The sequence below is a fragment of the Trachymyrmex cornetzi genome, unplaced genomic scaffold (assembly GCF_001594075.2).
Source record: "Trachymyrmex cornetzi isolate Tcor2-1 unplaced genomic scaffold, Tcor1.1 scaffold44, whole genome shotgun sequence".
NCBI lineage: Eukaryota > Metazoa > Arthropoda > Insecta > Hymenoptera > Formicidae > Trachymyrmex > Trachymyrmex cornetzi.
Genome location: NW_017299179.1, coordinates 897,380 through 925,308, shown reverse-complemented (window position 1 = coordinate 925,308; position 27,929 = coordinate 897,380). Strand labels below are relative to the sequence as shown.

General features: G+C 34.4%; 2 protein-coding genes across 2 annotated transcripts in view; both read left to right on the top strand.

Moving 5' to 3' along the window:
• Positions 1 to 438: 438 nt before the first annotated feature.
• LOC108764570 (cilia- and flagella-associated protein 69) lies at positions 439 to 6,342 on the top strand. The gene is made up of 11 exons (XM_018512853.1): positions 439 to 762; positions 1,705 to 2,137; positions 2,495 to 2,738; positions 2,951 to 3,251; positions 3,471 to 3,649; positions 3,722 to 3,873; positions 3,981 to 4,185; positions 4,441 to 4,748; positions 5,034 to 5,248; positions 5,349 to 5,780; positions 6,133 to 6,342. Exons 1-11 carry the CDS (start codon positions 523 to 525, stop codon positions 6,340 to 6,342), a joined length of 2,919 nt encoding a protein of 972 aa, XP_018368355.1. The 5' UTR covers positions 439 to 522.
• Positions 6,343 to 6,808: 466 nt separating this feature from the next.
• l(1)G0289 (plexin domain containing lethal (1) G0289) overlaps positions 6,809 to 27,929 on the top strand; it is a 37,973-nt gene continuing 16,852 nt past the window's right edge. The window contains exon 1 of the mRNA XM_018512934.1: positions 6,809 to 7,810. Coding sequence (XP_018368436.1) covers positions 7,681 to 7,810 — 130 coding nt within the window. The 5' untranslated portion in view covers positions 6,809 to 7,680. The remainder of the gene's footprint in view (positions 7,811 to 27,929) is intronic.

Sequence of the window (27,929 nt, the reverse complement as noted above, 5' to 3'; positions counted from 1 at the left end):
TTAAGACGTTATTTTTTCATTAATTTATCTTTTCACGCCTATTTAACACAATTTATATATCATTATAAAACATTTAAATAAAATAATTAATGAAACATAAAATATTGTTTCACTATTTTATTTCATTTCTGTAAAATATAATCCTCTTAAATTTTAATAAATCCGATTAACGTAATTATTACTAGATGATTACACTTATTTTAATGCGAATATCGCTTCTCATTAATCGTCAAACACGTGTTACCGGTTTGCGTGGATCTTTCTTTTGGTGCGTTTCTCATTTCATCGAGACTCGGGCTGTCTTAATTTATCGATATAATATAATAATGTATCACACGGACGAACCTGACAACTTTGCAATCATCGCATGCTGCGTTCGGTAGAAAAAGTGTATCGTGAGCGAAACAAGATACAGTCGATTTGCAACGCGAAGTTAATTTATTATCAATGTATGATTAATGTTCAAACAAGATCGACGATTGCTATGTAATTTGTATAACCATCTTTTTTGATTAAGCACGAATGGAACGGAAACGGCAAGATCGTCGTTTTGCCGCCAAGAAGTCGGTCTGTCCGAAATACGTGAACTGCGATTGTCCCCCATTATATTTGAATGATGCAGAAAAATGTCGCCCAATAGATGTGGATTATACTGTACAGAAATTGCGACAACTCGTGTCGGATCCTGTCACCAATGATCATGTCCAGCGGATATCACGACTTTTATCTGATTACTTGCATGAAATCGGCGACGACGGTTATGTATCCTTTAATTTACACGTATTAAAAATAAGAATCTTTTTGACTGAGAATTATTAAGGAGGTTCTCACATTTGATGAAATATAAGACAAGTCTATAATATACACGTAATACAAATGTTAATAATATCAATAATACCTAGAAAAAATGTCATTAACTTTTATAGTATCATTTTGAAGATATTTAATTCTAATTTTATAGAATTTTTTACATTACAAGTTGGAGATGTAACCTTATTCTGTAATTATATTTTCTTTTAAATTGAGACACCTGCATACAAGATAGTGCAATGTAAAAATTGTTATAATTATAAAATAAACATTTAAGTTTGTTCTCGTAAAGTTTTATTTAAACTGATTGTACAATTTACAAGAAATTTATGTTCGTCAATGAAAAAAGCTAGAATATATGTTAAATGGATGATGCTCGAGAACGATGCTTATACATCAAATGAGCATCTTAATCAACTTTTATTTTGTCATTTAAAAAATATTTAGTAACATATAAAATGACAATAATTATGTATAATGGCGTAAGATATTGTTAGTAATCTTTTTATTCCATTATTTTAATTGTTTTACATATTATTATAAATAAACTGTCTATTGACTAGGAAGTAGCATGAGAACCTCCTTAAAGCCAGCTAATTTTTATGTGACAAAATAGGAAATGTTACACTTTTTTTACTTGCTTTTAAAAAATTATAATTTAGGAACGTAAAATTTATATTAATTTTTGAGGATAATTAATTAATAAAAATATCTTTGAGGCCTTAAGTAATATTGTAGTAACAAAAGCATTATTTAAGAATTAATAATAGCTTACTAAAAATTAATTTCTTATACTTTGTTGCTTGTTGTATCTATTTTGCTTTCACTTGCTCCAGTTTACTCGATATTTTCTAATCATTTCTAAGTGTGTTTTCTTAAAGATACCTTTCACAGCCAGTCAAACACCTGCCGGCCATAATGAAGATATTGGAATTTCTGGCCTGGAAAAGCAAAGAAACCAACGACTATCAGGAGCATTTGGATAGGATGTTGCAGTTATGCAGTCAGCCGCCTTTACTGAAACAAGCTTCCGAGAGTCTCACTAGTTCTGTCATAATAGAACACTATTTTACGTTTCTTGGTTATCTCCTAACAATTTTGCCTAATAAAGATGTCCAACAGATCCACGAGGCTCTTGATTGTTTATTAATTAGGCAGATGAAACCGATAAACGTTGCGGCAGTGAAATTAGATTTTCGTCGTCGAGCTATGGAGAATTCTAGATTGCCGATTATCATCATTGAACTGCTGGAGGCTGCTATGCCAAAAATATATCCGAAGATCTTAGAACTGGCTTATATGGTCGCCTCGATCTCAAATCAATGTTGTGAGTAATCTCGAATCGAGATATTTTATATATTGTTTAAATTAGAAAAACATTACTCTTCTCAATTAAATTCAATTTAAATTTAAATTTTTCTCAAATGTTCTTTAAACATTTTGAGCAGAAAGAATATTTAAAAAAATATATATTTTGAGTTTCTTAAAGACAAAAAATTTGAAAAGAAATTTAGTAGAACACTATACCGAATGCTTATACATTATAAGCTCATATTTTATTCAAATATTATTCCGAGGAATAACAAGCATGCCGGGACATTAAAGCAAAGATGGTCTTCAAAGAATACCTCTGGCATCTCTTGTTTTACGTGCATAGACTACAACTTTACATTTATGAATAAAGGTCACAGAATGCTGCAGGCTGGGATACTGAACACGTTGTTAACCAGGATGGACCTTCCTTACGCGACGGAACTTACGTGTTGCACCGTACCGATGGACATACCCCTTGAGGGAGAGGAATATCCGTGGGACATCATGCTCTTGATAATGAAACTCTTGTGGAGTCTCATGAGATCGGTGTTATCTTCGAAAACGCTACCAGAACACCTGAAGGACCTCCCATCGCCCAAGCAATGCGCCATGTGGTATTATTTGATAGCACGCTTTAATCGATTAGCTATTAAAAATTTAAAGACAAAATGTGATAAAAAAATAATCATAAAATAAATTTTATTCAGGGTTGTTATATAGACACATTATTATCTTTTTTTTAATTTATAAGATATTATTCTTTAGCTTCCTCTTTAATAGAGATGAGCTATCAAGCATAAAATATACGTTTTCTGACGCAGTACAGGGGCTTAAGGTATTCCTTCAAACGGCAGATACTTCGCGGTCAATACTGTGCCGTCAATTTGAGGTTCAGGAACGACATCGCCGCATTGATCCTCGCTGGAATCGTGGCTTTACCATCGTGGGATCTTGTCAGTAACGGTATCGCGGAAGATATCGTCAATCTTTTATCTACAATTGAATCTGGCACTACTAAAATATGGTCAGAAAATGTTAAGTTCTCCGACAGTGATGAGGACCTCTTCTTCAAAAAGATCCTACTGATGATCATCGCTTACCTCGCAGATATCGACGTTTACATCTTCGTAAATTATTCGCATCAATTTTATTTAAAAAATGTTAGACGAAAAAAATTTTTTTTTTAATCAAGAAAAAGTAAAAGATGTTTTGAACTTGTTATTTTTTAAATATGATTTTTCTAGGATTGAAGATTCAATCTCAAAACATATTTATTTTAACAAAAACATATGTTATTTTTAAATTTTAAGAAATATGTATTGACAGATAATTTTTTAATTTTTTAGGTGATGGACAAAGCGATGATTATGCCAGTTATTCTTCGGATCATTAAATTCTGCATGAACAATAAAAAAGATAAAGGATCTTCTCCGTCGCTAATTCTTTTGGAGCGTGCAATGCATATCTTATCACTGTTAGCTCCACGAATAGAAACGGAATTTGTGAAGCGCAAAGGCACTCTTATGTAAAAAAAAACATAGAAAAATTAATTGGATTTTAATGTGGAGCCAAATGAAATAAATTTTAATACTCACAGATTACTGATGATGCTCAAGCAAATTTTGAACGTGGAATTCGACGAGTATCTTGCGATGATTTTTACGAGATCCGTTTGCTCGATAATTCTGCAGGACAACATCTTTCTTCTGGAGGATTTCCAAAAACACGGAATGATACCGTTATTAATTAGTAAGAAATATTATAAGTTATTTCATAGACAAGTATAAAAATTGATGTAAACTTTTTTACAATGATCTTTGAATTCTTAATAAAAAATATTACTTTTTTAATTTTAGAATTATTCAGCAATATAATGAGTTTAGATAAGCTTACGATGAGGAGGCAACGAATTCTAACATTGCTACTGATCTCCCTAGAAGGGCTTATGAAAAAACAAATGTCTGTTCAACAGATGTGCGAACGACGAAGCGTCGAGTTTATTTTAGAAATATTCGCAAAGTGTCTACATCAAAGAAACGAGGATTTTCAAATAGATCAGCGGTAACGTTGCACAAATACAATTCACACAAATATTACTTTGATGGTTTTTATTATAATTTTCTATATTAATTATTTAATTAATTTCTTACGTTAATTAATAAATTGTATTAACTAATTACTAGTCAATGATTATAAATATTAAGGCTATTATAAAATTTAAGAAATGTACGTACTGAATTTAGAAAGAATTTACATATTGAAATGAAAAATAGAAGCAAATATGTTACAAATAATTTTTTTATCATTTTTCGACAGACTGTTGCTAGCAATAGGCGCTTACGTTTGGAAATGCATAGTGCGATGTCCTGAGAATCTTCAAATTTTCTTGAACGGCGGTGGATTGTACTCGGTGTTGGACATCATTGAGGTCGCGAGCTACCCTGTAAGGTGTTTGTATCTCGGTGCACTGACTGATATGTGCGATAGCATCTTTTGCGGACCATGTCTCTGCACCTGGAGAGGCGCTGATAAGAAGACAGGTCTGATGTCTTTATTCATGAGTATTTGGCGAGAAGAAGAAGACAGGATCGGCATTAAAAGACGCGCCGACGGTTCCATAGCAGGTATAATCTCGCGAATCAAAATGTCGAGCTTCATATACGAAGACATTTTTTCACAGAAAATCTACTTTAATTTAACATTTCTTAAATTCTTGAAAATCGCTTAAAATTCTGGACGTAAAAATACGGAATATTTTCGATAATTAGGAAAGCAGAGAAGCTCTCTTTATTTAAGAAATATCTATCTAAACATTTTTTAATTATTTATGTAAATTAAGGAATAAATTGGAACAAAAAGTTAAGCAAATTTTTTTAATTATACGTAATTGAATTCGTTCGTAATTTTAGATCCTGAATTTCCTCAGATGGGCACCAAGCAGTGGATAGACACCTATCGTTTCCAGCTTACGGAAGACGCTAGTCCCACTATAGCTGACATGCTTGGTTCGGTACGATCAAAAATCTTTAGTATTTTGAAAATAATTGAGAGAGACGGCGACAAATACGAAATCGCTAAGAAGCATTATAAGATTCTACTTGAGGAATTGCCAACAAAAGATCACGTAAGATACATTATCCTTGATCAGACCATTTCTTCAAACATAGTAATATTAAATTTTTTACATAATATCAGAATGAATCATTGTGTTCGGATTTTTTTAGATAACACTATGTTGCGCCGACATGTATCTACGACTGAAGCTCGGTCAGATGTGGACGGAGCTTAGCAGATATTTGGAGCAGACCGGCGTCATCCCATTGAGCGTGGACGCGCATCTGATCGTTCACATGGTGCAGTGGCATCATTCATGGGGCATTTCAATCGAGGACCGTCAGAAAAAGCTTATTGCAATGGCCAAGAGAGCAGATGAGATCTTAGAGAAAGACGAGCTCGCGAGGATACGCGATTCCAAGTTGGCGCCGACCCTGGAAGCGTTGGACGATGTAGATCGCATTCGTCGTACGACCGACAGATCGTACATGTTACGGAAGAAAGCTCGACAGAGGCAACAAGTGCAGGCGACCCTATCATTCCCACGCGATGCTGACGTCAAGCAATGCTATCGAACGTTTTCGGATAAGACGAACGTCACGGTAAAATCAGGGGATTTAAAGAATGAGAGAGAGAGAGAGAGAGAGAGAGAACTTTTAACGTGGAGTTTTGTTTGAATTTTAATGGTATTTTAATTTTATTATTTTTAACTCGAACCTTTTGGCTCCATTGGAGCCATCATCAATGACGAAAAAGACAAAGTATGAGAGGTCATATATTTAATATTATAAGTTATGTATTTCTTACTGCGCTGACTCTAACTTTTTATTAGTATTTTATTTTAATTATCGGGAATCTCTTTATGTTTTATTTTTATTTAAAGGCTATAGAGACTCTTTCATATTTTAATTTTATAACTTTTTAAATTTTTTAAAGAATTTATAACTTTTTCAGGCAATTTTTGGACAACATCACTTGATCGACACTCCGTGTTTAAAGGATTTTCGAAGCGATTTTACGGAGATATCGCCAATATCACCAGTGTCATCCCCCGATTCATTTCGCAAAGAAGTTCTATCTTCGCTCGAAGTTGCTTCCACGAGTTCCTTGTTCTATGAACGCCGGTTCACAGACAATTACATGATCGAAAGTCTCAATCGGTAATCTGTGCATTGCTTATCGTCATCAAATAATGATTTAATAAATATATTAAGTTAATATATGAAAAACTCAATTGCAATAAAATATCTTCTTCTTGTGATCAGCTGATATTATCTTGCTTCGATACAATAGTTGTCTTCCTTGTCGACAAGAAAATTTCGCGGCGAGTTACGCGTAGAATTGTCATTTTTTATTTGACACTAATAATTGATTCAAATCTGCACGCGCGTCTATAAATATGATATATCAAGAGAGATATAAAAGAAAAAAAATTATCTTATATATCTCATGAATATTTAACTCATTGTTAACTGTTTTATTTTTTCAATTATGCCTTTGTCGTTTCAATGAATTTTCAATTAATAAAATTTCTTCATTGTTTTATCTCTAAGGACTTCCATAGACATCGCGATCATTATTGAACGGTGCTAATCGAGACGAGTCGATCGCGCTAGCGTTCTGGCGCGTTATCTGGCATGTAAGAGCGCGTCTACCTAGATGATTATCTAGATACTCTCGAGGTCGCTCCGGAGTGGGCGAGAGCGGAGAGAGAGACTGGCGAGCGCGGCGAATGACTAGTGAGAGCGAGCATGCCGTTCGCGTCGTAAGCGAGTGCTGTCGCTGCTGCCGCCGCCGCCGCCGCCGTCGTCGTCGTCGTCGTCGTCGTCGTCGCCGTGGTCCGCCGTCGGATGGTACCGGTTTGAAGATCGAGTCGCGCTTCAGGACCAGCTTTTCACGAACCGTTCGAGTTCGAGTAGAGACTCTCGCTCGGGTCGTCGTCAGTGTGTCGTCGCGTAATTTGTAATAAACTCTTAACGAATCGCTTTTGGCTTTCGCCCCCGTGTTCGTTCGACAGGGAAAATTTACACGGATCGGTCGAAGGAGACGCGCTTTTTCCCGGCGGTGCGCTCTACCCGATTCCGTTCCGGAACATCCTCTTCTTCCCGCGAGACGAGAACTCGTTGACGCGGCGGCGCGTTCAACTGCTCTCCCGTTTTCTTCTCTCGCTCTCTTTCTCTCTTTTTCGCGAGTTCCGAGTCACCCTTTGATATTCCCTGTCTTTCCTCTCCATCCGGTTCTCCCTTCGCCACCCACACCTTTGTGCGTCTCTCCATCCTTCCACGTTCTTCCGCCGCCGCCGCCGCCGCCGTCGTAAGTGTACGCGCGCGCGCGCGTTCACCGTTTTTCCGTCGCGCTCCGCTTCGTACTCGCTTCGTCTGCGAGTGCGCTGTCGAGGGAACTCACGACGCTCGCTCGTTCGTAGCTTTCGAGCGAAGCCCTCCGTAAAGCGGAAAGACGGGACGGATTAGAAACCTTCGTCGTGTCAAAGTTGACGCAATTATGGCGCGTAAGGAGGAACGGTGGTGCTACTTTGACGGTGCAAACGGATGTCGAAGGTCGACGTGGATCTCCCTGCTATTAGTTGTCCTGTGCGCTCTCCTGGCTGGATCCTTGGCGGTCGCCGAGCACGGTGAGTGTCTGTCGTCGTGTGTGCCTCTGTCTGTGTACGCGCGCGCGCGCGTGTATACAAATGTCATTTACATATTTGTGTATATATGCGCCGCGGCGAGCGCGCACACGGATACCTTTCGATAACCTGTTGCGTATCACGGAGGATTCTTTTCGAAGCGGGGAAGGCTCGAGTGAGACGGCGTGAGCAGCGGCCGTCGCGCTCGTTGAAGAAAGAGAAACGGCGCGATGGAGCGAATAAGGGAGAACAGCTAACGTTTAAAACACTGTACGTATTTTTTTTTTTTTTTTCGAGACGACCGTCTAAAATTGAATACTGTAAAGCAACGTTCATCCTTGTAAAAGGAAATAACGTGAAATGTCAGATAATAAAGAATTATCACAGATGACGCAGATGTTTGGACAGGTAAAGAATGAGAAAGAAGGAAAAGGAGGCGAACGAAGAGAGAGAGAGAGAGAGGGGGGAGGGCAACGAGAGAAAGAAAGGGAGAGAAAAAATCCGGTTGGGGAAATCCCACTTCTGGCACCCAAGCCTAGAATTTTTTTGACGTCGCTCCCTACAGTGATTTCCGTGATGTTCGTTGAGGTCGTCCTCGCGTTGTACCACGCCGATGCAACGGGATCGGGAAGACGGGAACTTGTCGTCGGAATAAGGTCGCGCTCTCTCGCTCGCGCTCGCGCTCACGGCCAAAGATACCGAGCGATTGTTACGTTCGTAGAGAACGAGACTGATGTCGCGAGCACGGAATAATTAGAAAATTCCGTAATTAGCGGATAAATGCGAAATCGATGCGAGAAATAAATGGAGGAATAAATGCGAGAGCTTCGCCGAGTTTTAAGATTATGACATATAAAACAATGTAAGACAAGTAAGACGTAAGCGATTCGGTCAATTATAATGGGCTTTCTACAATATAAGCTATGTTTTAAGTCTTAAATCATAAGACATTAACCAATCACAGTCGAATGTGAGAAGAATAATCGATTACGATTGGTTAATTTCTTATAGCTTATGACTTAAGGCTTAGGTTATGACTTAGAAAGTCTATAAAGGACTGTCTAACTGTCCACAGTGAAAGTAATAAGTTGTGTAAGTAATAATAAATTGTAAGCCATAAGAAATTGACCAATCATAATTGAATGTAAGGGAAACAATCGATTTATGATTGGTCGGTTTCTTACATTTTCTTGCTGCTTACTATGTAACGAGAGCTTTTCAGCAAGAGACACAAATTGGCACAAGTTTTGATAATCAATAAGAAACAAAGACAGAATTACTCTTGCGTTTATTTGTGCCTCTGCTGGAAAGCTCCCAATATTACTTCCATTGTAAACAGGACTTAAGACAATAATCATAATACAATAAGCACATAATTCAAAATATTGATTTACTTGCTGTTTAAGTTTCTTTTTGTGTCGTAGCTTTTAAGAATTACATCGTGAACAAGTATTATGTATAAACCTCTTTTCCTGCTTTACGTAATTATTTTGTCGTGTCATTTATCACGCCGTTATCCAGAGCCCTTTGATTCAGTAAGCCATTTTTCCACTGAAATTACAAGCGTCACGCGATAATTACTGGTATCGCCACAATTACTCGTCGCTAGAATACGTTGTTCGGTTGTAAAATACATTATGCTATATGAATGATACATCTTCTTATCGTTCCCGTTAAGGTTACTACTAGCTGTTGTAAATTTCCTGAAAAAAGAATGAGAAGAGAAAAGGAATTTTCGCACGCGACAATTTTGCGACCTCTTTCATTCTGACTTTCGTTGCTGGGGATAACGGTATGAAGAATTCACGAATGACTGCTTGCAGGGTTATCTCGGGGTTACCCTTCGCATACCGTTGACGCGCCTTGATTTCGCGATTGCGAAACCACTTGCCACTTGCTCGGAGCCGTCACTCGATGTGCGCTCCTTTATTCGCCGCGTGTACCTTCAACAGTGGGAATCGCGAGAATTGCGACTGACATTGGATTCATTGGAATTGGCTGAGCTATTGTCGACGTTGCCAGAATCGTTGGTATCACCAGAACGTCGAGGAATGTCAAACTGTTGTATGTTAGTCGTTGACATCGTGTGTTACAGGCACGAACGCGTTACGCTTTCGCAAATCGGCGATTTTATCCCAAGTGATTCTTGGATTGTGCGAAGTAAAACTGTTATTAAGGCTCCTGAGTAGTCACCACAGCCAGATTGAATCGTAACGTCAGAAGCGAGAAATGACATGTTAATTTTTATTACCATTTATGAATATTGCCATTTATGAATAAAGACAATTTCGTTAAAACGGAATGATGAGATTGCTTTAAAACATTTGTGAAAATGGACGAAAACTATGCTTATCCCTTTTGACAGTCAGTAAATAACCGTAAAAAGTAATAAAAGACACGTGTAAGTGAAAATAAGCTACGCATTGAATAAAAGCACTTTATTGACTGTCAAGGGGGATAAGTATAGTTTTCGTCCATTTTTACAAATATTTTAAAGCAATCTCATCATTTCGTTTTATCCAAATTGCTTTTATTTATAAATGGCATGTAATAAAAATGTGTCATTTCTCGTTTCTGACGTCACGATTCAATATGGCTGTGGTGACTGCTTAGGAGCCTTAAAGATGATAAAATACTTGAATTGTTAAGCTTGCATGATGAATGTTATAGAATGACTTTCCTTTTCTTTTTAGTCGCGGAATTCCTAAATTAAATTGCAGGGAAATATCAGAAATAAATTGTTTTTCTCATTAACGAGAATCTTTTAATAAAATTATTTCTTCATATTTTTATCAGAAATTTTCTACAAAAACTACAAAAGAACTTTGTGCAATTATGCGATATTACCATTGCTGCTTCCGAAATTTAAGGCATCTTTTTGTCTTATAGTTAGAGAATCAATAATAAAAATACTTTATAATGCGTGAATAGCAGTGAACTTTGTTCCGCAAGTATTATTGTTGTGCGATGCAACAAGCGGCTGCATCTATAATGCAAACGCGGGCGGAGTATTTTACGGAAATCGATAGATGAGCTTGTGACGCGATGAGATACTTTCAGAGTATGTCATATCGGTTGGAGTTACATTTGAGAAAAGTAACACCACAAGAATCAAATTTATATTAAAGTATCATTCTTATAACGAATCCAATTTTCGAATTCGTGACAAATGCATTTAGGATTCCTTGTCATATATATATTCGTTATTATATATTTTTAAAAAATTATAAATTCGTAAAAAGTAATTTAATTTTTTATTTAATTTTTTTATTATTATTAAACTTTAATTTGTGCAATACGACCGCACAAATTAAATCGAAATAACGAAGATAATCAGAGCGGTGTATTCTAGAAAAATATCACATGAAAATGTACGAAAATATTATTTTATGTTATGTATATTATAGATTTCCCTAACATTTTTGTATAAATATTTTTTAAAATTAAAATCCGTGATATTTCATAGGGTGCGTAGATAAAGATAAAAAGAAGAAAAATAAATGAAGATAAAACGTAAATGCATTCTTGTGAGACTCGGCTCATTGATGATCAATAATTCAGAAGAATATACGATATATGTGTTCTTCTGCTGTCTCTTTTACACATGCTGTATATCTGATAGCTTGTCGCGTTTGATTATCACTGATTAATCGTGATGGATCTCGTATTCGCGTTTTGGGAGGAAAGTATCAGTAATAAACAAAGCAGTGCGAATACATTTAGATAAGCGCCCGTGACCTCAGAATTTGCACAATCCAAGGTGTGTGCAATATACACGTGTGTCGAGATAACGCACTTGACACAATAACTTCGTGCTGTCAATTCAATATTATATCACTTTACTTTAACGACGATTATCGTATTATTACAGATGTATTTAAAAAACTCATTAAAGAATTGATATCTTATGTTTCATTTGTTGGATATTTATGTTTGTCCGACACTCTAAAGTTTCTATCTGCATCGGTGATTCGACTCGTTGCGATCGAGATCTTTTATAATTCGCAAAATCGATTTCGACTAACGTGCGTCCCATTTATGAGTCTCTCGAGTATAAAGAAATCGTTGAAGCCGGTTTACGACGGGAAGTAGTGAACGATGATACGGATAGATGCGATACGTCTAGAAAATTCTAATTTAACGTGTGCAAAAAGTAATCGCCCGAGTTGTGGGACACAACGCGATATCATTCATGACGTTTGCCTTGGTAACATTTAATTCGCTCTATGAGTGCGAAACGCCTCGTCCAGTTAAGCGCGTAATTAGATCTCGCGTAATTCCACGGCGGCGAATGCAATTTTAAAGTGCGCCATGGCACTTTAATCCCGCCGATGAAAACGCTTGGCCACGAAAGACGGGCGTTTATCTTGGAGCTATACTAAATTATGTTAAAAACGAGTTAGCCACAAGTAGCAGTTTCTTTTCAGCTGGTTCAGTTTAAAATGTAAAATCATGGCATACGTAATTTATCTTTTTAAATTTCGCGAATGTAATTATTCCCGTGTCCAATTATAACGTTGTTGCATATATTCACGTCATTTCATATAATTCATGTAATTCATATAATTTGTAATTTATAAGACTTCTACGAAAAGCATACAGCGTCTCAAGTTTATAAAAAAAATTATATTTTACATTCTCAAAATAGGAACCATTATTTTTTTTTTAGATAAAAGATACGTTTCTAGGATAGATTTATCAAATCATTACAAATCTGAGTTTTCAATCTAGATAAATTCCATAAAGAATTTCCATAAGAAATGGTTGGTGATTAGTCAAGTGTAAAAATTCTTCTTTTCATAAAGGAAACTTCCGAGTTGAAACGATCAATCTTCGCGCGAAGACGAAGACATGTTTTTTTGTTTTTTAGTCGTTCAAAAATATAAAATTCTATGGAATAGACTTTCACGACACTCGGTAGTCTCATAAAGTGAGCGCGGAAACGCTCTCCACGAAGTGTAGAAATTTGTCCTCGTAACACTTGGCTCGTTCGCATGCATAATCTCGCTTTTTCCAATACAACGCGTCCACGAGGAATTAAATAATACGACGTAAATGACACGTTTGCGATATTGAGGTTTCGATTCTCGACGAGGAGGAGGGAAAGCTGATAAACGAAATTACGAAAATTGCAATTATTTCGGTTTCCAGTAATTTTCTAGTATTTCTGTCTACTTTCTGTTTGTATTACGTATATGATGCAATTACATAGGCGTTTTATTAGATTCTTCTAGATTTCTCTTAATTGCATAGTCCGACAATCACGGGTTTTTCTAATTGTCTATGCATATAAATTACAAAATTATTATTTGCATACACGCTCGCCGGTGATATAAACAATTAAATTGCGCGTGTCTAAATAGATACTAAAAAAAAATTGTAGAGATGTACGAAGATGTGACTCATAAAAATTTTAGAAATAAACTTTGCAAGTAATTAAACATTACTCGATTTCTCAACAATGTAATTAATATTTCTCTCAAACATTCTCGGAGATAAATAAAATTATAAAACCGATTCTTCAAATTCTGATAAATTTAAAAAGATTTTTCTAATTTTTGTACCCTAGAAATTCCGATGTAGAATGTGAAAATTTTTGTATATCATTACATTGTATTATGTTATCGTTTTCAGACAAAATTCTTGTCTACATTTTCCTTTCGATACATTTTTTCCCGAAGGATTAGGAGAGATAGCAGAAAACCGCACGATGCGGGTCGCTTCTATTCACTTCACTGGCGATTCGTAGCGAACGAATGGGCAGACGGATGAGACGGACGAACGTGCGTCGACAGCTCATCCATGAGTCACGGCTTTTGTCATATTTCCATCGACGTAGAAAGTTCAACGTACTCTCCTCGACCACTGCTCGCCGTTACACCTTTCGTACAATTGCGGCTTCGAATTGCTCTATTTTCGCTAACGCAGCGCGTTCCGCTGGACTTACACTCGCGGTGACCTCGTTCGTTCTATAGAAGATGCGTTTGTAAACCGAGGAAGTCAGTGTCCCCGCCGTTGAGATCGATAGCTGATGGTAATGTTCATTGTTCAAGAGAAACTGTAATTCGCAGAAGAAGCATACAGAAGAAAGAGGCGTTTTTAGATTATGAATCTCTTCACTCTAAATTTCTTGCAGTGAAATCTCACTCCCAGAGAGTGAAAATACAACCACCCCTTTGAAAAAGAGTGCCAATTTTCACTCCAAAAAAGTGAGATTTCACTCCTTTGAAATGAAAATTCATTCTAAAAATATTAAAATTATCATGTTTTTCAAAAAGTGAAAGATGGCTGTATTTTCACTTTCTTGGAGTGAGATTTCACTGTAAGAAATTTAGAGCGTTAATAATTTAAGTTTATGAATAGTAGTTTTTCTTCATTTATTCTATCGTTACAAAGAATAAATATAAATTGAAAATTATCTCTGCGTGATAAGGAAGTTGTATGTCCGTAACACACACAAGATGTATGTTTACCTATCTGGAAACCGTATAATTCCTTGTACCTTGGCCTTACATATAGCACATCATGTATATCTCTCGCTTGCGTAACGATACACGACACGATCCCGAAAGAATTATCTTGATTGAGAAACAAATTATTTTAGATATGACTGATTCTCGCTAATGTTTCTAGAATAATTTGAAAAGGTATCAATTTTTGGCTTGTCGTAACACTGCGAAATTAAACTCATGATTTCATCATGATTTATCAGACAAAACCGACAATTAGATTAAATTGCAAAGCACATTCGTATACGTCGTATAATTTTCTGTTTATCGTTGCTCCAGACATTAGCTTTACTTAGAAATGGTCCGTTATTTAAATCGCTACTTTAGACGCTACAATTTTCTCACGTCAGAATTCGCGATAGAATTCTATTTATAATTTTATCGTGCACTTCTGCTTTTATTACATTTCTACACTTTGTTATATTTATAAATATATGTGTATATTTTATATATATATCTATATATTTCAAAACTTTATTCCTACGTCACGTTTCAATTTTTTAAATGTTTTATGCGCGAGATATGAAAAAGAATGGAATTTTGTTAACAATAGAATTTGTTAAAAATGAATCATGTGAAATAGATTAAAAAAAAAACAATAAATTCCGTTTTTTAAACCCGTAAAAAACATTACACGTTATTCGAATGTAACGTTCCTCTCGCCAGTCTGGCACATGTCGATAGTGCGTTAACTTCCTTTATTACACGCGCTTTTATGGGCGACTGTTGGTGCATATTGCACACCATACTCGCTCGCTGACGAAGATGCGTACGCTCGCCCGCACGTATCCGGTTTCGGTAACATATATCGCCGATACATAGGTCGCTCGATACGTTGTAACGTGGTGTAATCCGTACGTATATGCCTGCGTAGCGATCGAAGCGTGGCAAATATAGCGTCTTTCAAATAGCTTTGTAAAATTAAAACGTATCATAAAAATAATACTACGGTACCGTTCACGCATCATTACCTACGCCTGTAGGGTAACTGCATAATTAAGAAGAACATTTGGGACGTCTCGTATACAGGATGTTTATATCTGCATGAAATTTATCGGCTATGTAATAGTATAGATATCCGTGACATAGTATCTCTAAACCGTTGTTTCTCAAGTAAGCTTATATTCCGCTCGCGTTCTAATATATATACACACATGGTTGCGTGTGTTTAGATTAAGACCAGCGCCACGCGTCGTGGTCTTATCACATGACTTTGCTTAATGAAAGATATCTTTAATACGCTTTGTGGAGCAACGTTATCTCTAACACAATATAGGTATCTTATACATGATTAAAATGTAACGTAAACATAAATATAATCTATTTCTTCTACTCAATCGAGTACCCACAAAAAAGTTGAAAACAAGTTCGGAGTTATAAATATTTTTATAGAAATACGCTATAGATTTATATAATTTAAGTCTAGTTTTAAAAAACTTTGTCAAATTAAAGTTATATTCTTGTTTCGAGTTTTGATCAATCGAAACAAGAAATTTTTTTTAAAACTAATTAAAATTAAAATAAACGAGGCAATCGATCTTTAAAAGACAAAGGTCTATTTTTAAAATTTTACAGTTTTTCCCGAGTAAGATTTCTTATAATCCATTATCTTTTATTTATTTCTTGTCTCAAAATATAATTCTGTCAGTGCTACTATAATCGTGTTTTCCCGTTCTGCAAAGATTAAATAATTCATACGTATGTGGATTTAGAAAGATACGCGGGTTACGTAATCGTGCGTGTATCTGCGATTGTAATTCGTTTCTAAAATTAACAAGAGCGATGAAAAGCGTCCGAAGGATTGTGTGTCGGAGAAATTTCGCGCGTGGTGAGGAAAGGGCGCAGCGCGCGGTCGCACATAACCGGACACCCACGTGGCCCATTTTATACGGTCATTAAGTCGTCCGCTTTGTGCGAACGGTCCTACCGATTATGCTTGATTGGTCCGTGCCTCGCGCTTATACTCGCTATCCCATAATTATTAAATGGATGATTCGACGTTAAGTCGGACAGCAAACAGCCAAGTGTCTTACAAAGATACATATAATATCGTGTAAATTTACACAAAAATTCAATGCTACGTCAATGACGTTTTTCGTAAATATTAGTATTCGTTGATAAATATTTTTGCCAGTCGAATTCCACGTGATGAATAAATAAATAGAAATATAAAAATATCGAAATTGAAATTACATAGACCGAAATATTGGAGCGATTGAAATATTTGTGTTCGAATTTTCTGAGATAGTTATCCCAGCTCGAGAGAACGGAGCTATTTCAAGAAGAGGTTTTGGTGCGGATAAAGAATCAATCTCGAAACACAATAGATGTAGGAAGTCTTAAGTTTCAAAAACTGATCAATCATAGTCGACTATTCTTCTCACATTCGTCTGAGATCGATCAGTTTCTTAAGGTTTACTATACGCCTATCGCGTTTTGGAACTTATAAGGAGCTGCAATCGGACAGCAATTCGCGCGTCGCGCGCTGGAAGAATGCAGATACGGGCGCGAAATTGCGAGTTCGTTGCACTCAGTCGAGCGCGAGCGCGTAAGATCGTTGTCTTTACAAGTGCGTGCGCACGTACACGTGTGTACGCACGCACGCGTGCACGCGTCTCGTCTGGTCACGCGTAGGTGGTGACCATCGCGTGTGTCGTTTTACGCCGGAAGCCGATGCTGCTGCACGTATAATACCGTAGGGACCTTCCGTCCCTTCACGAGAATGTTCTCGCCAACGATTTATCGCTATTGCGTTTACGTTAAAGTGTTATAAGGATTGTATTTGCATCAAATATCGTATTTACATTAAAATATTGCAGGAATTTGCCGTATTTGCCGTAAAATATTTTAGCTATGTGTATTGAATATTGAATATTGATGGTACATAATTTAATGATATGTCGCGTTTTGCCACAAAATATTATTATAATATTGTTCAATATTATCTTGCATTAAAATTTTATATTTTATACAAAATATTTTAAACAAAAAATGTTATAACAAAATTTAAATCACAGTTAAGTCTTCTAAAATAGGCAATATGAGAAATAGGGTAATTGTCCCAATTACTGTGCCAGTTCCTATTAATATGCTTTTGTATTTCGATAAGTCATAAAGAAAACTAGCAAATAAGAAAAAATATTTTTTTTTTGTTAAATTAAATTATTAATGCATACGATACCGAAGATAATTTTTTTTTTAGTATTAAAGTATTTTAAATATTTTTCGAAAGATATGAGGAATTTATGTGAATTTAGTAATACGTACCGCAAGATTTTAATTAAATCTTGTCCCTATTAATGTGTCTTGTGTTGGAGCTAAGAACGTTGTGTTATGAGTGTACTTTGAAATAAATATAATTGAAATAATGATTTATGTAATATTAACATAAACAATTAGCTTAAATTTATTACCTGTTTTAGTAACTATATGTTAAAATGAGTCAAATGTGAATAGGCACATTATATAAATATAATTGAAATAATGATTTATGTAATATTAACATAAACAATTAGCTCAAATTTATTACCTGTTTTAGTAACTATATGTTAAAATGAGTCAAATGTGAATAGGCACACAAATTGGGGGCACATTAATTATAGTTACTCTAGTTGTAAAATGTAAAATATAGCTTTCAAAAAAGTGTCTTTTAATTACTGTGTTAAAAATTGTTTTTTATTTTTGTATAAAATATTCATGGCACTTCAATGGAATTTCTGAAGACGAGGGGAGACGATGGACATAACGCGATGCTCACTCGATTATGTGGCACATGCTAATTAATACAGCAAGTTATTGGCGGGACAATAAATAATCCGATACAGCTTCCTCGTTAATTATTACATTGGTATTTTTATGACGTCCACAGCGAGGAGGACGATAAGTGGGTCTGGCGCCGCATGCGACTCGCGAAGTACATCTTCGTCGCGCTCTGCGCGACTCTCGCGATATGTAGTTCTTGTTGGTGTGTCGGCCGATTGGTTCAATTCATTCTCGACTTTATTAGATTGTATCCGACCAGACACGTCGCGCCGATCGCGCCGAGAATAGACCACGTATATTGCAGATACATCTTTCAAATAAGAGACATGAAATATTAACATTTTGACCATGAAAATATTTAATTATATCCGGCTGAAAATGATCGAGATTTTGTGCATTTAATTATGCAACTCAAATTAAATTCAGTATTTTCATAGTACGTCGATTAGAAAGCTTTATAAAGTATATATATTAATTTCAGTTTTTATATATTTTATGTGATAATATTAATATTAAAAAGTTAAATCTGTAAATCAATCGCTTGTGATTAATTTTATGTAATGATAATGTGAAAGTAATTCATAATAATTCTGATACAAAGATTGACGTAAAAAATAAGATGTCTGTTTTTTAGTTACCAATAAGTAAATAATATTTTATTGGTTAATAAATTCTAGAACTCTGAAATCATTGTTGAACATTGAAGTCATTGCCACGTCCTTGTAAAAGATAATTAGAGACATGGGTAATTAATGTTTTTTACCTGGATTATAGTTAGATAATTAATTGATGTGCATGTATCAAAGTGCATTTCGTGCAACTCTCGTATATAATTTCGAATTTAACGTTAGAGAATAGAATTTTATTTTATATAGCGTGCATAATATGTAGAGAGCTATATTTGCTGTATATTTAACGTAACGTAAAATATTGAATTGCATATAAAAATGTTATTTTTAAAATATTCACTTTATTTTATAATAAAAAGAATTGTAACGAGGTTGAATTCTCTCTCTCCTCTCTCTTTTTCTCGTCATATTTTTCACTAAATATTATATAAAAAAAAATCAGATTTGTTTAGAGTTAATTTCGTAATATTTTAGTGTATATTTATATTACTATTATGCTCATGATTAACTTTATATACTAATGTGACGTAATGAAAATCATTTGTGATAATTCTGAATGTCGTACAAAGACAAATCGATAACACGATCGAATCGAGAGGATTCTTCTTCGTGATCGAGTCAATTCAAGCATCGCATCGAAGAACGTTAGTGGTTGATATCACCCCATTGACCTCGTTAATGGTAAAAGGCCTTTCAATGATTGACCGAACAGAATTGCGTACCTTGCAATACATTACTCGCTTCAATAGGATGGATCATCGTGTCATGGACATTAAATGGAGAGGTTTCGTCAGCGTGGACGACAAAGGAAAATTTGATTTATCAATAAGTCTCGCGGGACAAAGACTGTTACTTTATCATCAGTTTCTACACAATACGTATGTCTAATGGCATCTCGGTAATGTTGTTTTTTAAGACATAAATAATTTAATATAATTTAAATTGTCGCAGACCTCTTCTCAGTGCTGTGATGTTAATATCTCTCGACGATGTAAACATATTTTGAAGACAAATTCTAATTTTATTCTCGATTTTATCTCCGCGCGATCTTGAGTTTACGATGTCATTATTAGCACGTGCCACTGGTGATCAGTTACGTATGTCGCGATGCAAAGTAGCTAGCGTCATCGTTCACATTACAATGTGTTTGCTCGCCGAGCGACTCTTGCTCACGATTCTGTTTTCTATTACAATCTGCTCATTGAGCAAATCTTCCTTGCAATTTTCTTGTTTGCTGCTATCTAGATCTACCGCTGCTATCATAAGTCATGAGTAAATTAACAGACCTGCTCATTTTCGACTTATGTTTCCTGAAAAAAATTCTAAATTATGTAGAATGCTAAATTAAGAAATCAGTTTAATTTTATCGTTATATACTGGGAAAAGAACAAATGTAGGTTATACTTAAATACAATATAAATTGGAATGATGTAAGAATTACGCAATAAAAAATAGAAATCTGAATAAAATATGAAATTGTATAGTAATACTATTATATTATTAAATTACTTAGGTCTACTGTCACTTTGTTACATATATATATAATTATATATATGTATATCGTACATGTATTTATTTTTACGTATCTTGTTAATAACTTTCTCAAATAAATGTGGAATGGTAAGAGAACTGCGACTTCTAGAAAGAACAATTCTCCGAGATGATTCATTTAAATATTAACTGTTTTGCGAGCGAAAGAACATTTTGCGGTCCATTTCTCGGCTTTCACCGCTCTCGCCGTGGACGGAAATTCGCCGTGACGACTCGGCTTTATTTCTTGTCGGGTAGTCACGGATCTCTGGTTTCCATCGTGTTCGGTGTTTCGACGAATTCAGAAGTTCCTTGCGCGGGGATAAATTAGCCGCTGTACGCAAATATTTACACGACCGATACGCCACATGCACGCCAGAACACATCGCGCGATCAACGTCGCAATGAATGCTTAAAGCGCTGCCAAGATGTAATTAATTTCAGTCGAAGGACCAAGAATGACTAATGGGACGCAATTACAACGAAGGCAGAAAAGAAAATAGAACTATCTCGTGCACACGTTTGCTTGCACATTTTTTGCTATCGCAATATATAAAAATAACACAAATATGTACATCGTGATGATAATTACGATACGGATAGAAACTTCTTTGGAATTTATCCTAGAGATGTAGTCATTACCGATATATGTTCCGTTGTGTATGTGTGCGTGCATATGTATCTACCTGTATTATCTATCTGAAGGCTTTAAAGATACAATCTGACTACAAGAATGTTAACGAAACTACAAGTATAAAAGCTACAAGTATATTTTTTTCCACAATTCGTTTAAATTAGTTTTATTCCTATTCTATTATTATAATTATAGCAAATACAGTATTTGATATTATATGCTCTGTTATAACTATAATTATAAATATAATTTTACTCAAATATACTGTATATACCGATTTTTCTTTACTCATTGGAGCAATTATTCCAATTAGGAATTATATTCTTAGGTAAAGGTGATTTCATTGTAGTTCGCAATTAACGTCAGACACGAGAACGTCATTTGCATTTCTCTCACAATTCCGTTGTCTGATTAATTGGGGCAAATGTACCGTTCGCCGTCTCTCGATGAAGGAAGAAAGACAGTGTCTCGCCTTTACGTCAGAACGAATCGTGAGACGTTCGATCTGCGTCTTTATTCATTAGTGTTCTTGCAAACCGATAAATAGAAGGCTAATTACCATTGAGTGCGTGATTACTACGTAGAAATTTCGAAAGAGTATTAAATACGAATCTAATTGCTGTATTCGTAAAAAAACACTGGTTATTATACTGAATGTTATCGCGCAACTAATATTAGACGCAGTCGTTTATATAGTATTGCTAATTTATTACTTTCAAAAGTTTTTTATATATTTTTTTAATTTATCGTGCTCTTTAATTTATTATATATAATAAATATGTAATTTATATATGTAATTAATATTTAATATATTATTTAGATTTTCTGCAGATTTACTGATTTATATTGCAGACTCCATTAAATGGATGAATCAAAATAATTTTTATAATCGTCATCTCAGTTATGCAACACTGCGAGAAATACTTACGTATTATCCGTGCGGTAATCATGCAATGGAATCGTAGATGATGTATCATTAATTAAACAATTATTAGTGCCATAATTGTAATCTGTTGCGATGATTTCGACAGTAATGGCAACACCTGCCTCTAATGATCATTAAATCTGAATTCCAGCCCACATGTACACGTCATGTTACGATATTATCGATAAATTTGACATTGAGAGATTATACGTCATCATTTTCTTCTTCGATCGCGATTAACAATTATTTAATTTAAAGATAAGGATATCAATAAGAAAATATTTATTTTCAGTGCGTGATACTTTTTATCATAACAGGTAGGCAAGGTGTTATCAAATGTATCTACGATAGTTATTTCTATTGAACAAATAATTTGTACAGTAATTTCAAAATTTACTTTATTCCCCTCGCGTTTTGTCAGATTATTGCATCAAACTGCTAACAATACATTGCCAAACGTTGCGTTATCTCGCAATTCGCGACTATCTATCACTATTATCTAAGTATTTAGTCGGTATGAACGCGATAATAATTTTTGCGCGCGCTAACGAGCGCGATTGCGCGTCGGAAAAATCATTGTAGCGTGTCGCTGACGTATCGCTTGGATATTTCCTTGTCGTCGACGAAGGAGACCACCGGCGACAGGTGTGCCAGGCTTGAAAAGTCTCTTTTCCTCCGCGACCACGCGGTCACGTCCTTGCGTTTACGTAAGCATCTCGCGATTGACGCAAAACCATCGTCCCGTTCGTCGCAACGAATCGTCTTCTCTTTGGCAAAAATATCTTTATCGGTATCATTTTTCAATACTTAAATAGCTTCTAGACAAAAAATTCGGAATGTGCCGCGTGCAAAAATGTATAATTATAGAACAAGCCAAATTAATCAATTTATGCTTACAAATTGAAAACATGTTGCACCTTGCTATAAAAAGTATAATAAAATATAATGAAATCTATCAGCATTGTAAATTAAAAATATATGATATTGTTACATTCGGTTAATATATTCTGAAATCGACATTCATAAATTGAAAAAATATTGTTACGACAAATTATAAGTCAAGAGAAATATAAATAAGATCGCTAAAAATACTTTTAAATTAGATTAACGTCGAAATAGAACAATTTTTTTAATGCGTTGAGGTTTTTAATTTAATTTGAAGATAATTTGGCTTACTGCGATTTACTAAAGTAGCTTTTATCTCTACTACGTGAAGTCGCGTATGGTAGTATTAAATCTATGTCCAACATGCAACACGCAATTTGGATTTGTTCGCGTTCTGGTGCAAGGCCAGGAATCCGTGTTTCTCCTCGTTCCGTTCCTTTTCTCGGGTCAGAAAGAAGACACGAGATGAACAATGATCGCTTTCACTGAAAACCGCGACACTTACGAAGGGGCGAAGGAATGGACTTTCAGAGAAACAGAAGAGGCGAGAGGTCTTTGGCCCTCGCTTCTACTCCCTTCTCGTACGATTTGTGTTTTACATCTCTCTTTTTCTGTCCTTTTTTTGCATTTTCGTACTTCGAGAAGAGGAGATGGAAGGGAGGCCGATTTTATGATGGTAACGGCTGGTAGCGACGATGACGACAATGACGACGCTTGCGTCGTGCTTGTATCATTATGCCGTTCGCTGGCCTGAAAATCCTTCTAGCATGTCGGTGTGCTGGGTGTCGGAAAACTGGTACCGAAATAAAAATCAAGTACTTATTATTTTCAGTAAAAAAAGATCGATTTTGAATGCTACTTATGCTGCTTATATCGATGTGCTGTTCATCTATACACCAGAAGCGAATCGATAAAGCAAATTGTATGAAATTACTTTAATTTGTCTTGCATTTTTCATCTATTCATCTCTAGAAAATTACGCCATTCTGAGAAGGTGTAATTACTTACTTATTCCATCTTTTTTCGAATCGCAAAACCCTTGTTCGTTACTTGAAAACATCTTCGGAATTCGCAAACTAAACCGGTATTACATTGTACACATCCTTTAATTTCGAAAATCTCTTCTTCGAAATCTGCGCTCCGAGTGCTGAACGTTCTTTTACACTTTTAGGTTTAATCGCGAAAAGGCAAGACTCATACTGCGTATTATATAGTATATGTGTAAATTGCTTAATTAAAGACTTTATTAAGATGATCACGAGTTATGCATGTAGATTAAAATTCACTGTAAACTCGTTCGTTTTCCTCTGCGTTTCACGCTCTCAAACACAAATTAAAAAATAAGTATAAAGAAACTCAAGTTTTTAATAAAAAGAATAAATTAAAATATAATTTTTTTTTTTAACTAAAACCTATATTTTTTTGTAAATTCTTAATTAAAAATTTAGGTGTAAAAGTTGGTTATTATATGGATCTCTTCTTATGTTATATTCATTTCGTTTATATGAATTTTTAATAAGTATTAATTAGTAATACATAAAATACTGTTATATATGAATTATTCCATAAAATTTTGATTAATAAAAGCGGTATTGTTAATTGAGAACTTGTTTTAATTATAGCGAATTATGCTTTCTCAAAAATTCAACATACGATGCAGGCTAGTCTCGTTAACATGATCCTCATATATATTATCGTTACGAAGAGTTTATCGCATCCTACACATGATCGCAATGGTCGTAATAGTTAGTGGCATTGTAAGTTATGACACGTTCGTTATGCGTTCGAAATGCGCGTGCCATTGGCAGATCCATTGACCGTATCGCGAGTTTTGATTCTTCTTAACAACTCTTCAATTATATATCACCGTCGCGGATGCGTTTAATATAGCTCGCAATGTGTAGGTGTGATCAAGCGTGTCAAAGAATCGTCACATTTCAATTACACAATGAAATGAAACTCGTTTCTTCAAGAGTTCTTCAAATCGAGGATCGAATTTAATTTGTGAGATTATTATTATTTCAGTTTGCAAGTTTTTTATACAAGTTTAATCGTTATAGATCCAATTGCACACGAAATGCGAGCGGAACCGATTATGCAAGAGGGATTCAAAGAAAATATATTCACATACGTATGTCTTCTTAATAACGCGAACTTTTTAAGCGCAAGACGAAACTTTGATACCAGTTATATCAAATAACAATTAGGAGGACAGAACAATTTGTAAAGTATGTAAAATTATGGAATACGAAAAAAAATTGCAAAAAAATTTTAGCTAGTACTAAAAAAGAAAATATTTAGATTAATTTATAATAAAAGCTCTCTCTCAACAATTTTATTTTAATCTATCTAGATTGTAAGAAATTTGAAAAAAATTTTAATTTTTTCAAACCTCAGATCTAAATATACTTTTCGGTTAAAAAGTCAAATTTATGATTAATATATCAAACTGATATCAGTAATATAAATTATAACGGAGTATTATATGTATTTGTGCTAATAATGATAATAATGATGATACTAATAACTTTGAATTGCTTCGTGAGGAAATGACCGATTTTCGATTCGCTGATGGTTTCAAGATTACCGGTCTGAAGCTATCGATGGATAGCAAAGCATCACGCAAGGAAGGAAGAAATATCCCCAGCATCGCGTTTACGTATGCAGTGAAGCGTGGACGGGCGATTGTGAGAATTTCTCACGTATCATTAAACTGTTATATTTCTGACTGCCATTGTAAACCTTTGTTCTACATCGTATAAATAAGAAACTATATGACTCTCGTATGATCCATGGTTCAGAAAACAATCAACTCCAAATGTTTCCTACTAACGCTTTTTAGATTTTTACGGGTTTATCTTAGACTTTCTTCAAAGATACCAAAAGGTTTGCGGGTTATTGCTGTGTTTCTATCCATTGCTAATATTTTTTCTACTAAGATTAAAAATATATTTAAATATTTAATTTATAAAATTTGAAAAGCGTTTTTTTCACGAAATAAAATACTGTTGATATATAAATTTCAAAGACACTTGATATAACTACTTTGCAAGTCAACAAAAAATACTTGAACTAGAAATGCGATGTAAAAGATATTCGCTACGTCGAACGTTTTTCTTTCCTCGACAATATTGACGATATTCGGAACTGAGATGAGATCTTTCCTCGATCGTCGTTCAATGTAGAGCGTTAAATTGCATAGAATTTACTGGAGATTCTAAAAGGAGGTAGGAAAAAAGGAAATGGGAATGGTAATATCTCACGGCGATACTGTTACATTGTGTGTTACGGTTTAACGATCCCTTCCATCGATACGATGCGAGAAACGACGGATACAATTTAATTACAGTGGCGGAAGCTGCGATATTATAATGAGATATTGAAAGGTAAGGAAAGAGAAGAGGGAATAAAAATTTATATTTCCACTTAGAAAACGAAAGAATTCTCCGGCAGTAATATTGTTTATTCCGTAATTTCGTAAAATAATTGCAACAGAACATTAAATTATTTAATGCAGAACATAAAATTATTTAAAACATTACAAAGTAATGTTATTGTTATCTATAAAAATTTCCGAGAAAACCGTTTATAACACTTTATGTAGATCATTGGATATTATATTTCACTAAAAATTTTTATTTTAATTAATAAAGAATGTATTATTATAATAGAATTAATTTTTGTTGTAAAAAGTTTAAAGATAATCAGGAGAAAATTAATTAAAAAGTATAACGAGCAGAATTAGAGAGAGAGAGAGAGAGAGAATATGTTAATATAGGCAGGATATGTTAGAGTCTATCATATCACTTCCGGATGATAGAATTTACGCAACTTCTTCGGTGTTTTTATCCGTATCACCAACATAACTGCTAGTGTAAAAATAGCATAATTGCCGTTATACGGCGATTACGTGTTGCGGATATACTTTTCTTTACGAAACCATTCATATTTTCATCATAAGCACGTGATGAATCATAAAAATTTCGAAATAAAAGATATAATAATCAAGTATAACATTTTATGTATAACGAATGAAATTATCTTAATTGCATATGACAATTACATTAATTAACCGAGATATTAAACTAATGCAATAGTAAAAAATTCTTTTAAATATTTTTTAAATTATATTTTATATTAAATTAAAATTAAAATAATTAAAAAGAAAAAAACTGAATACAATACAAAACCAAAATTTTTTGAAAGAATTCAAAAGTTTTTTTTTAGATAAAAGAAGAAGTATATTGAAATTAGTGATGACAATCTTGCTCTGATTATTATATATTAAAACTTTATTTTCAACTTTATTTAACGAAATGTGATAAAATAAGATTTTTTGCAACGATTTAATATTTTCATCGTATTTCAATTTCCTTTGTTTGATAGAATTAATGATATCAAAATATTGACAATATAGACGTAATTTTAGTTTTAACTTCATGAATATCGAGTGTTTACATTCAATAATTCGAAACCATACTTTGATTCCCGTTATTTTGATGACGCAAGAATTCAATTCCAAATCGGTCGAATTGGCCGCTAGTTACATGGAATCTAGGACACCCAGTATATTCTTATTTGCTACGTCTAGAAACTACCGACGCAACTTAAAATAACCCGTGCATTTTCTCGCTTCGCGAATCGTCGATGCCAGAACGGGTTCTGACCGAGCTATTTTTATGGGGTTTCTCCTATGATACAGGGGATATTCATGAGTCACGTTTTAAAAACTGGTTTCTTTGACTGTATTCTACAATTTGAATGGGAAGATGTTCATGTTTCATCAAGAAAATCTGTTGAGTGGCAAACTTTAAAAAAAGAAATAGTTTGAAAAGTTTTATCCATCATATATATGTGTGTATATTGGAATCTCTCTCGCATTTGCCTCAAAATTTTCGCCATTTAATACTAACGCTTAGTAACAAAAAAATGATATTTATACAAGATACAAAAAAATTGTACTATGGTATAATTTATCAATACTTGATTTGAAATTTATGAATAACCACGATCTTGATATTTAATATTTTTGGAATATTTTGTCCGAGTATGTACAATTCTCGAAACTAAAAATGATATTAATCGAGTATGGTAAAAATTACACAGTACTATTAATATGAGAGAATAACAACTTGTTTATTACTAATATTATTTTCTCGATAACAGCGTGATATAAGAGTGTAATTAGATGTTCGATAAAAGTAAAATTACAAGGAGTATAATTCGCGATAAAGTTATTCTCGCAACG

Bases quoted from the DNA above. Each gene is read 5' to 3' on its own strand.
- LOC108764570 (XM_018512853.1), top strand. From the start codon at position 523: ATGGAACGGAAACGGCAAGATCGTCGTTTTGCCGCCAAGAAGTCGGTC. The intron at 3,252-3,470 runs GTAAATTATTCG...TTAATTTTTTAG, and splicing joins ATATCGACGTTTACATCTTC to GTGATGGACAAAGCGATGAT. The intron at 4,186-4,440 runs GTAACGTTGCAC...ATTTTTCGACAG, and splicing joins GATTTTCAAATAGATCAGCG to ACTGTTGCTAGCAATAGGCG.